Source organism: Heptranchias perlo, unplaced genomic scaffold, assembly GCF_035084215.1.
Source record: "Heptranchias perlo isolate sHepPer1 unplaced genomic scaffold, sHepPer1.hap1 HAP1_SCAFFOLD_512, whole genome shotgun sequence".
Taxonomy (NCBI): Eukaryota; Metazoa; Chordata; class Chondrichthyes; order Hexanchiformes; family Hexanchidae; genus Heptranchias; species Heptranchias perlo.
Genome location: NW_027139529.1, coordinates 39,738 through 54,553, shown reverse-complemented (window position 1 = coordinate 54,553; position 14,816 = coordinate 39,738). Strand labels below are relative to the sequence as shown.

Here is a 14,816-nt window from a genome sequence, read left to right as displayed (position 1 = left end):
GCCCCCCCCAATACAGAACTCCACCTGACCCCCACCTTCACCCTCCACCATAACCCCGCCCCCCCCAATACAGAACTCCACCCGACCCCCACCTTCACTCTCCACCATAACCCCGCCCCCCCTCAATACAGAACTCCACCCGACCCCCACCTTCACCCTCCACCATAACCCTGCCCCCCCCAATACAGAACTCCACCCGACCCCCACCTTCACCCTCCACCATAACCCCGCCCCCCCCAGTACAGAACTCCACCTGACCCCCACCTTCACCCTCCACCATAACCCCGCCCCCCCCAGTACAGAACTCCACCCGACCCCCACCTTCACCCTCCACCATAACCCCGCCCCCCCCAATACAGAACTCCACCCGACCCCCACCTTGACCCTCCACCATAACCCCGCCCCCCCCAATACAGAACTCCACCCGACCCCCACCTTCACCCTCCACCATAACCCCGCCCCCCCCAATACAGAACTCCACCCGACCCCCACCTTCACCCTCCACCATAACCCTGCCCCCCCCCAATACAGAACTCCACCCGACCCCCACCTTCACCCTCCACCATAACCCCGCCCCCCCCAATACAGAACTCCACCCGACCCCCACCTTCACCCTCCACCATAACCCCGCCCCCCCCAGTACAGAACTCCACCCGACCCCCACCTTCACCCTCCACCATAACCCCGCCCCCCCCAATACAGAACTCCACCCGACCCCCACCTTCACCCTCCACCATAACCCCGCCCCCCCCAATACAGAACTCCACCCGACCCCCACCTTCACCCTCCACCATAACCCCGCCCCCCCAATACAGAACTCCACCCGACCCCCACCTTCACCCTCCACCATAACCCCGCCCCCCCCAATACAGAACTCCACCCGACCCCCACCTTCACTCTCCACCATAACCCTGCCCCCCCCAATACAGAACTCCACCCGACCCCCACCTTCACCCTCCACCATAACCCCGCCCCCCCCCAATACAGAACTCCACCCGACCCCCACCTTCGACCTCCAACACCATAACCCCGCCCCCCCCCCAATACAGAACTCCACCCGACCCCCACCTTCACCCTCCAACACCATAACCCCGCCCCCCTCCCAATACAGAACTCCACCCGACCCCCACCTTCGACCTCCACCATAACCCTGCCCCCCCCCAATACAGAACTCCACCCGACCCCCACCTTCACCCTCCAACACCATAACCCCGCCCCCCTCCCAATACAGAACTCCACCCGACCCCCACCTTCGACCTCCAACACCATAACCCTGCCCCGACCTCCAATCCCAACCACTGCCCTCCAACGCTGTATGTAATTAGCTCTGCTGTACCAGGGTTCCAGAGAAGGGCTTGGCGTACCTCTCTGATGAGATGTTTGACGGGCCGCAGTCCTCCGCCCACGCCCCAGACGTTGTCCAGTCCAACACCACGTTTCATACTTAGAAGGATGACAGCACGGTCCAAGGCAGCACTGGGGGGAAATTTATAGTGTGACGTTCGATTTACATAGAATGTGCAGCACAGAAACAGGCCATTTGGCCCAACAGGTCCATGCCAGTGTTTATGCTCCTCTCGAGCCTTCTTCCTCCCTACTTCATCTAACCCTATCAGCATATCCTTCTATTCCTAGTGTTTATCTAGCTTCTTCTTAAATGCAACTATGCTAGTTGCCTCAACTACTCCTTGTGGTAGCGAGTTCCAGATTCCATGAAGTAGTTTCTCCTGAATTCCCAATGAGATTTATTAGTGACTATCTTATATTTATGGCCCCTAGTTCTGGTCTCCCCCACAACTGGAAACATCTTCTCTAGGTCTACCTTATCAAACCCTTTCATAATCTTAAAGACCTCTATCAGGTCACCCCTCAGTATCTTTTCTAGTGAAGAGAGCCCCAGCCTGCTCAATCTTTCCTGATAGGTATAAGTGCTCAGTTACATAGGAAGTTCTGGTATCATACCAGTTCTGGTATCATCCTAGTGAATCTTTTTTGCACCTTCTCCAGTGCCTCTATTTCCTTTTTAAAATATGGAGACCAGAATTGTGCACAAGTGTGGTCTAACCAAGGTTCTATACAAGTTTAACCTAACATAATTGAAAGGAAAAAAATTTGCAGGGCTACGGGGATAGAGCAGGGGAGTGGGACTAGCTGGATTGCTCTTGCATAGAGCGGGTGCGGACTTGATGGGCCAAATGGCCTCCTTCCGTGCTGTAACCTTTCGATGATTCTAATTTCTCTGCTTTTCAATTCTATCGCTCTAGAAATGAACCCAGCGCTTGTTTTTTTTGGCCTTATTAACCAACATTGCTACTTTTAGTGATTTGTGTATCTATATCCCCAGTTTCCTCTACTCCTGTACCCCATTTAGACTTTTATTATCCTAGCAGTATGTGGCCCCATTTTCTCCTATCAAAATGTAATACCTCACACTTATTCATATTGAAATTCATTTGCCAATTACACGCCCATTCTGCAAGTTTATTGATGTCTTCTTGTATTTTGTCACAGTCCTCCTCGGTATTAACTATACACACCAATTTAGTCTCGTTCACAAATTTTGAAATTGTACTTCCGATTTCAATCTGTTAATGTAAGTGGTGAACAAGTGGTCCCAGCACCGATCCTTGTAGAACACCATTCTCACCTTTTGCCAATCTGTGTAACTACTGTTAAACCCAACTCTGTTTTCATAGAATCAGAGAAATTTTACAGCACAAGAGGCCATTCAGCCCATTTTTTTTTATTCGTTCACGGGATGTTGGTGTCACTGGCAAGGCCAGCATTTATTGCCCATCCCTAATTGCCCTTGAGAAGGTGGTGGTGAGCCGCCTTCTTGAACCGCTGCAGTCCGTGTGGTGACGGTTCTCCCACAGTGCTGTTAGGAAGGGAGTTCCAGGATTTTGACCCAGCGACAATGAAGGAACGGCGATATATTTCCAAGTCGGGATGGTGTGTGACTTGGAGGGGAACGTGCAGGTGGTGTTGTTCCCATGTGCCTGCTGCCCTTGTCCTTCCAGGTGGGAGAGGTCGCGGGTTTGGGAGGTGCTGTCAAAGAAGCCTTGGTGAGTTGCTGCAGTGCATCCTGTGGATGGTACAAACTGCAGCCACAGTGCACCGGTGGTGAAGGGAGTGAATTTTGAGGGTGCTGGATGGGGTACCAATCAAGCGGGCTGCTTTGTCCTGGATGGTGTCGAGCTTCTTGAGTGTTGTTGGAGCTGCACTCATCCAGGCAAGTGGAGAGTATTCCATCACACTTCTGACTGTGCTTTGTAGATGGTGGAAAGGCTTTGGGGAGTCAGGAGGTGAGTCACTCGCCGTAGAATACCTAGCCTCTGACCTGCTCTTGTAGCCACAGTATTTATGTGGCTGGTCCAGTTAAGTTTCTGGTCAATGGTGACCCCCAGGATATTGATGGTGGGGGATTCGGCAATGGTAATGCCGTTGAATGTCAAGGGGAGGTGGTTAAACTCTCTCTTGTTGGAGATGGTCATTGCCTGGCACGAATGTTACTTGCCACTTATGAGCCCAAGCGTGGATGTTGTCCAGGTCTTGCTGCATGCAGGCTCGGACTGCTTCATTATCTGAGGGGTTGCGAATGGAACTGAACACTGTGCAATCATCAGCAAGCATCCCCATTCCTGACCTTATGATGGAGGGAAGGTCATTGATGAAGCAGCTGAAGATGGTTGGGCCTAGGGCACTGCCCTGAGGAACTCCTGCAGCGATGTCCTGGGGCTGAGATGATTGGCCTCTAACAACCACCACCATCTTCCTTTGTGCCAGGTATGACTCCAGCCATTGTGTCCGTGCTGGCCGAAAACGTGCCACCCAGCCTAATCCCACTTTCCAGCACTTAGTCCGTAGCCCTGTAGGTTACTGCACTTCAAGTGCCCATCCAAGTGCTGTTTAAATATGTTGAAGGTTTCTGCTTCTACCACCCTTTCAGGCAGTAAGTTCCAGGCCCCCACCACTCTCTGGGTGAAAAAATATTTCCTCAGCTCCCCTCTAAACCTTCTACCAATCACTTTAAATCTATGCCCCCTGGTTATTGACCTCTCGACTAAGGGAAATAGGTCCTTCCTATCCACTCTATCTAGGCTCCTCATAATTTTGTATACCTCGATTAAATCAGCCCTCAGCCTCCTCTGTTCCAAAGAAAACAACCCCAGCCTATCAAATCTTTCCTCAATTAAAATTCTCCAGTCCTGGCAACATCCTCATAAATCTCCTCTGCACCCTCTCCAGTGCAATTACATCCTTCCTGTAATGTGGTGACCAGATCTGTACGCAGTACTCAAGCTGTGGCCTAACTAGTGTTTTATACAGTTCCAGCATAACCTCCCTGCTCTTATATTCTATGCCTCGGCTAATAAAGGAAAGTATTCCATATGCCTTCTGAATCACCTTATCTACCTGGACATGCACTCCAAGGTCCCTCACTTCCTCTGCACCTCTCTACTCACCCGACGAAGGAGATAATCTCCGAAAGCTTGGTGATTTTAAAATAAAATTGTTGGACTATAGCCTGATGTTGTAAGATTCTTTACATTTGTCCACCCCAGTCCATCACCGGCATCTCCACATCACCTCTACACCTCTCAGTATCCTCCCATTTATTGTGTACTCCCTTGCCTTGTTTGCCCTCCCCAAATGCATTACCTCACACTTCTCCGGACTGAATTCCATTTGCCACTTTTCTGCCCATCTGACCAGTCTGTTGATATCTTCCTGCAGTCTACAGCTTTCCTCCTCACTATCAACTACACAGCCAATTTTTATATCATCTGCAAACTTCTTAATCATGCCCCCTATATTTAAGTCCAAATCATTAATATATACCACAAAAGGCAAGGGACCTAGTACTGAGCCTTGCGGAACCCCACTGGAAACACCCTTCCAGTCATAAAAACACCCGTCGACCATTACCCTTTGCTTCCACTGAGCCAATTTTGGATCCAATTTGCCACTCTCCCTTGGATCCTATGGGCTTGTACTTTTTGACCAGTCTGCCATGTGGGACCTTGTCAAAAGCCTTGCTAAAATCCACGTAGACTACATCAAATGCACTACCCTCATCGACCCTCCTTGTTACCTCCTCAAAAAATTCAATCAAGTTAGTCAGACATGACCTTCCCACAACAAATCCATACTGACTGTCCTTCATTAATACATGCCTTTCTAAGTGACATTTCCTCCCTTGCTTCTTTTAACAGTCTGGGATACATTTCATCCGGGCCCAGTGATTTATTTACTCTCAGCAGTGTGACTGCCCCTTTTTTGTTCTTTAGTTCAACCCATATGGCCTCATTTGATGATCCTTCTAACATATTACCCTCCTCACAGCTGTAATTGTTTCTTTAATCAAAATTGCCATCCCCCCTCCTTTTTTACCCAGGAAACCAGGAAAGTGAAGCTGCCACTCCTGCCCCTGTTTAAGCCATGTTTCTGTAATAGCTAAGATATCATACTGCCACGTGACTATCTGTGCCCAGCTCATCTGCCTTATTCATTATTATCCTTGCATTGAGATATATACCTTTAAGCACTGCTAAGCTCCTTTGTTGTTTATTTTCTAACCTTTGTTTCCTCTGCCTTCCAAACTCACTTACTAAGTGTCTACCTTCCATTTCCAGTTCTGTGCTCTCCCATCTGAATTTGCACTCAGGTTCCCATCCCCCTGCCAAGCTAGTTTAAACCCTCCCCAACCGCACTAGCAAACCTCCCTGCAAGGATATTGGTCCTGCCCCGTTGACTATAAGCTGGATGGGTTACACAAGGTCCCACCTCCCCCAGAACCGGTCCCAATGCCCCAGCAATTTAAAGCCCTCCCTCCTGCACCATCTCTCTAAGCCACGCATTCATCTGCTCTATCCTCCTATTTCTATACTCACTAGCTCGTGGCACCGGGAGTAAACCGGAGATTACTTCCTTTGAGGTCCTGCTTCTTAATTCCTTTCCTAGCTCCTTAAAATGTGCCGGCAGGACTTCATCCCTCTTTCTACCTATGTCATTGGTACTGACATGGACCACGACCTCTGGCTGTTCACCCTCCCCACTCAGAATGTTCTGCAGCCACTCAGTGACATCCTTGACCCTGGCTCCTGTTTTCTGTTTTGTAGCCAGCTTGTTATTCATTCTGCTACTTGTCACCGAATCCACATTCTCTGACCTTAGTCTATTATGCGGTACCTTATCGAAGGCCTTTTGAAAATACAAATATATTACACCTAATGCATTACCCTTATCTACCTTTTCTGTTACTTCAAAGAATTCAAAAAGGTTGGTCAAGCATGACCTTGCCTTTCGATTACTATCAACAGAGAAAAAGTACTGAAGAAACGAATGGGACTAAAAGCCGACAAATCCCCTGGACCTGATGGCCCTACATCCTAGGGTTCTAAAAGAGGTGGCTGCAGAGATAGTGGATGCATTGGTTGTGATCTTCCAAAACTCCCTAGATTCTAGAACAGTATCAGTGGATTAGGAGGGAGCAAATGTAACACCGCTATTCAAGAAAGGAGGGAGAGAGAAAACAGGGAACTACAGGCCAGTTAGCCTGACATCAGTCGTCGGGAAAATGCTGGAATCCATTATTAAGGAAGGGGTAACAGGGCACTCAGAAAATCGTAATATGATTAGGCAGAGTTAACATGGTTTTATGAAAGGGAAATAGTGTTTGACAAATTTATTAGTTTTTTGAGGATGTAACTAGCAGTTTAGATGAAGGGGAACCAGTGGATGTAGTAGATTTAGATTTTCAAAAAGGCATTTGATAAGATGCCACAGAAAAGGCTGTCACACAAGGGCTCATGGGATTGGGGATAATATATTAGCAATAGATTAAGGATTGGTTAACGGACAGAAAACAGAGAGTAGGAATAAATGGGTCATTCTCAGGTTGGCAGGCTGTAACTAGTGGGGCGCCGCAAGGATCAGTGCTTGGGCCTCAGCTATTTACAATATATATTAATGACTTAGATGAAGGGACCGAGCGTAATGTATCCAAGTTTGTTGATGATACAAAGCTAGGTGGGAAAGTAAGTTGTGAGGACACAGAGTCTGGAAAGGGATATAGACAGGTTAAGTGAGTGGGCAAGAAGGTGGAAGATGGAGTATAATGTGGGGAAATGTGAGGTTATTCACTTTGGTAGGAAGAACAGAAAAACAGAATATTTTTTTAAAAGGTGAGAAACTAATAAATGATGGTGTTCAGAGAGATTTGGGTGCCCTCATACAAGAAACACAAAAAGTTAGCAGCCAGGTACAGCAAGCAATTAGGAAGGCAAATGGTATGCTGGCCTTTATTGCAAGGGGGTTGGAGTACAAGAGTAAGGAAGTCTTGCTACAATTGTGGCTTTGCTGAGACCTCACCTGGAGTACGGTGTACAGTTTTAGTCTCGTTATCGAAGGAAGGATATACTTGCCTTAAAGGCGGTGCAACGAAGGTTCAATAGAATGATTCCTGGGATGAGAGGGTTGTCCTATGAGGAGAGATTGAGTAGAATGGGCCTACACTCTCGGGAGTTTAGAAGAATACGAGGTGATCTCATTGAAACACACAAGATTCCGAGGGGGCTTGACAGGGTAGATACCGAGAGGTTGTTTTCCTGGCTGGAGAGTCCAGAATTAGGGGGCATGGTCGCAGGATAAAGGGTCGGATATTTAGGACTGAGATGAGGAGGAATTTCTTCACTCAGAAGGTTGTGAATCTTTGGAATTCTCTACCCCAGAGGGCTGTGGATGCAAAGTCGTTGAATATATTCAAGGCTGAGATCGATAGATTTCTGGACTCTAGGGGAATCAAGGGATATGGGGATCGGGCGGGAAAGTGGAGTTGAGGTCAAAGATCAGCCATGATCTTACTGAATGGTGGAGCAGGCTCGAGGGGCCGAATGGCCTACTCCTATTTCTTGTGTTCTTATGAAATCCATGTTGACTACTTTTTATTAGAATCAAAGAAAGGTTGCAGCACGGAAGGAGGCCATTCAGCCCATCGAGTCCGTGCCGGCTCTATGCAAGAGCAATCCAGCTAGTCCTGCTCCCCCACCCTATCCCCGTAGCCCTGCAAACTTTTTCCTTTCAAGTACTTATCCAGTTCCCTTTTGAAGGCCATGATTGAATCTGCCTCCACCACCCCCTCGGGCAGTGCATTCCAGATCACAACCACTCGCTGTGTAAAGTTTTTCCTCATATCACCTTTGATTCTTTTGCCAATCACCTTAAATCTATGCCCTCTGGTTCTTGACCCTTCCACCAATGGGAACAGTTTCTCTCTATCTACTCTGTCGAGACCCTTAATGATTTTAAATGCTTCTATCAAATCGCCTCTCAACCTTCTCGGTTCCAAGCAGAATCACCCCAGCTTCTCCAGTCTACCCACATAATTAAAGTCCCTCATCCCTGGAATCATTCCAGTAAATCTCTTCTGGACCCTCTCTAAGGCCTTCACATCATTCGTAAAGTGCGGTGCCCAGAACTGGACACAATACTCCAGTTGTGGTCGAACCAGTGTTTTATAAAGGTTCATCATGTCTTCCATACTTTTGTACTGTATGCCACTGTTTATAAAACCCAGGATCCCATATGCTTTTTTAAAAACTGTTTTCTCAACCTGCCCTGCCACCTTCAACGATTTGTGCACATATACCCCCAGATCTCGCTGTTCCTGTACCCCCTTTAGAGTTGTGCCCTCTAGTTTATATTGCCAATCCTCCTTCTTCCTACCGAAATGTATCACTTCGCATTTTTCTGCGTATATTTCATCTGCCACGTGTCCGCCCATTCCACCGGCCTGTCTGTATCCTCTTGAAGTCTATCACTATCCTCCTCACTGGTCACTACACTTCCAAGTTTTGTGTCATCTGCAAATTTGGAAATTGTGCCCTGTACACCCAAGTCCAAGTCATTAATATATATCAAGAAAAGCAGTGGTCCCAGCACTGACCCCTGGGGAACACCACTGTACACCTCCCTCCAATTTGATAAACAACCATTCAACACTACTCTCTGTTTCTTGTTACTTAACCAATTCTGTATCCTTGCTGCTACCATCCCCTTTATTCCATGAGCTTCAATCTTGATGACAAGCCTATTATGCGGCACTTTTGAAAGTTCATGTACGCATCAATCACATTGCCCTCATCGACCCTCTCCGTTACCTCATCAAAAAAGTCAATCAAGTTTGTTAAACAAGATTTGCCTTTAACAAATCCGTGCTGGCTTTCCCTAATCAATCCACATTCGTCCAAGTGACTGCTAATTCGATCCCCGATTATTGTTTGTAAAGGTTTCTCCACCATCGAGGTTAAACTGACTGGCCTATAGTTGCTGGGTTTATCCTTACCCCCTTTTTTGAACAAGGGTGCAACATTTGCAATTCTCCAGTCCTCTGGCACCACCCCCGTATCTACGGATGTTTGGAAGATTATGGCCAGTACCTCCGCAATTTCCACCCTTACTTCCCTCAGCAACCTAGGATGCATCCTAACCGGACCGGGTGACTTATCTACTTTAAGTAAAGCTAGCCTTCAGAGTACCTCCTCTTTTATCAATTTTTAGCCCATCCAGTATCTCAACTACATCTCCTTTACTGAGACTCTGGCAGCATCTCTTCCTTGGTAAAGACTGATGCAAAGTTCTCATTTAGTACCTTGGCTACGCCTTCTGCCTCCATGTGTAGATCTCCTTTTTGGTCCCTAATCGGCCCCAACCCTCTTCTTATTACCTGTGTACTGTTTACATGCCTCTAGAAGACTTTTGGATTCCCTTTTATGTTGGCTGCCAGTCTATTCTCATACTCTCTCATATATTTTCAGTTTCTAGATATTTTTCTATTACATCTTTGATTAAGGATTCCATTATCTTTCCTACTATTGACGTTAAGCTATTTGGTTTATAGTTCCCTGGACTAGTTCTTTCGCCCTTTTTAGATATAGCAATAACATTAGCTGTTCGCCAGTCATCTGGCACTATTGCCGTTCCTAATTAATTTTTATATATATGTAATAGTGCCTCCGCTATCTCTTCCCTATCTTGTTTTAACATGCACGGATGCAATCCAACCGGACCAGCGGTTTTATCCTATGTTTGATTAGTTTATCAATTATATCCCCAGGACATCAGTTAGATAGCCCAACACTAGCTGGAATTATTTCAGATGGGCCAATAGTGTGGCCCTGGGGTTAGCCCAACTGTCAGCGGGACAAATTACACAATACAAGTGCCGTCCCTAACAGGAGGGCACCATTAATACGAACAGCCCAAAGTAAAAAGTGTTGATTAAAGTAGCCATGATGTGGAGATGCCGGTGATGGACTGGGGTTGGCAATTGTAAACAATTTTACAACACCAAGTTATAGTCCAGCAATTTTATTTGAAATTCACAAGCTTTCGGAGGCTTCCTCCTTCCTCAGGTGAATGTGGAAATGAAATCCTCGAAACCTTCGCATTTATAAATCACAGAACAATACTTGGTGATTACAGACAGTGTTTTCAACTGCCCATTGCCAAGGCAATCAGTGTGCAGACAGACAGGTGTTACCAACAGATCCCCCGAATATACAAACCACCAAAAAAAAGAGGCAGAAACATCAAAAAGACAGCAAATGACCCGTTGTATTAAAAACAGATAACATTTGTTCGCTGGTGGGGTAACGTGTAGCGTGACATGAACCCAAGATCCCGGTTGAGGCCGTCCTCATGGGTGCGGAACTTGGCTATCAATTTCTGCTCGACGATTTTGCGTTGTCGTGTGTCTCGAAGGCCGCCTTGGAGTATGCTTACCCCAAGGTCGGTGGCTGAATGTCCCTGACTGCTGAAGTGTTCCCCGACTGGGAGGGAACCCTCCTGTCTGGCGATTGTTGCGCGGTGTCCGTTCATCCATTGTCACAGTGTCTGCATGGTCTCGCCAATGTACCATGCTCTGGGGCATCCTTTCCTGAATCGTATGAGGTAGACAACGTTGGCCGAGTCACAGGAGTATGAACCATGTACCTGGTGGGTGGTGTCCTCTCGTGTGATGGTGGTATCTGTGGCGATGATCTGGCATGTCTTGCAGAGGTTGCCGTGGCAGGGTTGTGTGGTGTCGTGGACGCTGTTCTCCTGAAAGCTAGGTAATTTGCTGCGAACGATGGTCTGTTTGAGGTTGGGTGGCTGTTTAAAGGCGAGTAGTGGAGGTGTGGGGATGGCCATAGCGAGGTGTTCGTCGTCATTGATGACATGTTGAAGGCTGCGGAGAACATGGTGTAGTTTCTCCGCTCCGGGGAAGTACTGGACGACAAAGGATACTCTGTTGGTTGCGTCCCGTGTAGGTCTCCTGAGGAGGTCTATGCAATTTTTCGCTGTAGCCCGTCGGAACTGTCGATCGATGAGTCGAGCGTCATATCCCGTTCTTACTAGGGCGTCTTTCAGCGTCTGTAGGTGTCCATCGCGTTCCTCCTCGTCTGAGCAGACCCTGCTTTTTCGCAGGGCCTGTCCATGGGGGATGGCCTCTTTGACGTGGTTAGGGTGGAAGCTGGAAAAGTGGAGCATCGTGAGGTTGTCTGTGGGCTTGCGGTAGAGTGAGGTGCTGAGGTGCCCGTCTTTGATGGAGATTCGTGTGTCCAAGAAAGAAACGGATTCTGAGGAGTAGTCCATGGTGAGCTTGATGGTGGGATGGAACTTGTTGATGTTATCGTGTAGTCTCTTTAGTGATTCCTCGCCGTGGGTCCATAGAAAGAAAATGTCGTCGATGTATCTGGTGTATAGTGTTGGTTGGAGGTCCTGTGCAGTGAAGAAGTCCTGCTCGAACTTGTGCATGAAAATGTTGGCGTATTGGGGTGCGAATTTAGTCCCCATGGCAGTTCCGTGTGTTTGGGTAAAGAACTGGTTATCGAAGGTGAAGACATTGTGATCCAGGATGAAGCGGATGAGTTGTAGGATGGCGTCTGGAAATTGGCTGTTGTTGGTGTTGAGTATTGATGCTGTCGCAGCGATGCCGTCATCGTGGGGGATACTGGTGTAGAGTGCCGAGACGTCCATCGTGGTGAGAAGTGTTCCTGGTTCAACTGGTCCGTGGGTGCTGAGTTTTTGTAGGAAGTCTGTAGTATCGCGACAGAAGCTGGGAGTTCCCTGTACGATGGGTTTCAGGATGCCCTCGATGTATCCAGAGAGCTTCTCGCACAGGGTTCCGTTGCCTGATACGATAGGACGTCCGGGTGTGTTGGCTTTGTGTATCTTTGGGAGGCAGTAGAAGTCTCCCACACGGGGAGTACGTGGGATGAGAGTGCGTAGGATGCTTTGAAGGTCTGGATCGAAGGTCTTGATCAGTTTGTTGAGCTGGTGGGTGTGTTCTTTGGTCGGATCTGCGGGTAACCGTCTGTAGTGTTCCTGGTTGTCCAGTTGTCGGTATGCTTCTTTGCAATAGTCCGTTCTGTTCTGTATGACGATGGCTCCTCCTTTGTCCGCTGGTTTGATGACGATGTTGCGGTTGGTCTTGAGAGACCAACCGCAACATCGTCATCCCCGGAGCGGAGAAACTACACCATGTTCTCCGCAGCCTTCAACATGTCATCAATGACGACGAACACCTCGCTATGGCCATCCCCACACCTCCACTACTCGCCTTTAAACAGCCACCCAACCTCAAACAGACCATCGTTCGCAGCAAATTACCTAGCTTTCAGGAGAACAGCGTCCACGACACCACACAACCCTGCCACGGCAACCTCTGCAAGACATGCCAGATCATCGCCACAGATACCACCATCACACGAGAGGACACCACCCACCAGGTACATGGTTCATACTCCTGTGACTCGGCCAACGTTGTCTACCTCATACGTTGCAGGAAAGGATGCCCCAGAGCATGGTACATTGGCGAGACCATGCAGACACTGCGACAATGGATGAACGGACACCACGCAACAATCGCCAGACAGGAGGGTTCCCTCCCAGTCGGGGAACACTTCAGCAGTCAGGGACATTCAGCCACCGACCTTGGGGTAAGCATACTCCAAGGCGGCCTTCGAGACACACGACAACGCAAAATCGTCGAGCAGAAATTGATAGCCAAGTTCCGCACCCATGAGGACGGCCTCAACCGGGATCTTGGGTTCATGTCACGCTACACGTTACCCCACCAGCGAACAAATGTTATCTGTTTTTAATACAACGGGTCATTTGCTGTCTTTTCGATGTTTCTGCCTCTCTCTTTTTTTGGTGGTTTGTATATTCGGGGGATCTGTAGGTAACACCTGTCTGTCTGCACACTGATTGCCTTGGCAACGGGCAGTTGAAAACACTGTCTGTAATCACCAAGTATTGCTCTGTGATTTATAAATGCGAAGGGTTCGAGGATTTCATTTCCACAACATTTACCCGAGGAAGGAGGAAGCCTCCGAAAGCTTGTGAATTTCAAATAAAATTGCTGGACTATAACTTGGTGTTGTAAAATTGTTTACAATTGATTAAAGTATGGAGGGGTTTTCTTCTTCAAATGGTACAAGTTGTGTCCAGCGGTGCCCATCTCCATCCAGGGTTCTTCTAACCCGGCACGGGCTTGATGGGCCAAATGGCCTCCTTCTGTTCTGTAACCATTCTCTAAGTGGTGTGTGTATATAAAGATAGATTGATAGATAATTATACTCATTCATATACATGCACAAATATAAAATCTGATTTATATTTCTCACTCTGTTTTCACGCTGTCCTCTTGCGAATCTACATACTTACCGTGCATGATCACAATCCACTTTCCCTTTGTAACTGTCCAGAAAATTTGGAGGCAACACATCATCTGCAACTGCCCTGGCGATAAACTGGCCGAGTACCTGCCCAGACATCAAAGAAAAACACAAATTATTAAAGTACAACCACTTCATAGAATCATAGAAGTTTACAACATGGAAACAGGCCCTTCGGCCCAACATGTCCATGTCGCCCAGTTTATACCACTAAGCTAGTCCCAATTGCCTGCACTTGGCCCATATCCCTCTATACCCATCTTACCCATGTAACTGTCCAAATGCTTTTTAAAAGACAAAATTGTACCCGCCTCTACTACTGCCTCTGGCAGCTCGTTCCAGACACTCACCACCCTTTGGGTGAAAAAATTGCCCCTCTGGACCCTTTTGTATCTCTCCCCTCTCACCTTAAATCTATGCCCCCTCGTTATAGACTCCCCTACCTTTGGGAAAAGATTTTGACTATCTACCTTATCTATGCCCCTCATTATTTTATAGACTTGTATAAGATCACCCCTTAACCTCCTACTCTCCAGGGAAAAAAGTCTCAGTCTATCCAACCTCTCCCTATAAATCAAACCATCAAGTCCCGGTAGCATCCTAGTAAATCTTTTCTGCACTCTTTAGAGTTTAATAATATCCTTTCTATAATAGGGTGACCAGAACTGTACACAGTATTCCAAGTGTGGCCTAACTAATGTCTTGTACAACTTCAACAAGACATCCCAACTCCTATATTCAATGTTCTGACCAATGAAACCAAGCATGCTGAATATGCCTTCTTCACCACCCTATCCACCTGTGACTCCACTTTCAAGGAGCTATGAACCTGTACTCCCAGATCTCTTTGTTCTATAACTCTCCCCAACGCCCTACCATTAACGGAGTAGGTCCTGGCCCGATTCGATATAACAAAATGCATCACCTCACATTTATCTAAATTAAACTCCACCTGCCATTCATCGTCCCACTGGCCCAATTTATCAAGATCCCGTTGCAATCCTAGATAACCTTCTTCACTGTCCACAATGCCACCAATCTTGGTGTCATCTGCAAACTTACTAACCATGTCTCCTAAATTCTCATCCAAAT

At 47.6% G+C, this 14,816-nt stretch overlaps 1 protein-coding gene across 1 annotated transcript in view; it reads right to left on the bottom strand.

Moving 5' to 3' along the window:
- pdcd4a (programmed cell death 4a) overlaps positions 1-14,816 on the bottom strand; it is a 109,543-nt gene that overhangs the window by 79,995 nt on the left and 14,732 nt on the right. Inside the window, exons 6-7 of the mRNA XM_067979808.1 lie at positions 13,714-13,811; positions 1,365-1,476 (exon numbers count right to left, since the gene is read on the bottom strand). Of these exons, the coding sequence (XP_067835909.1) occupies positions 1,365-1,476; positions 13,714-13,811 (210 nt within the window). The remainder of the gene's footprint in view (positions 1-1,364; positions 1,477-13,713; positions 13,812-14,816) is intronic.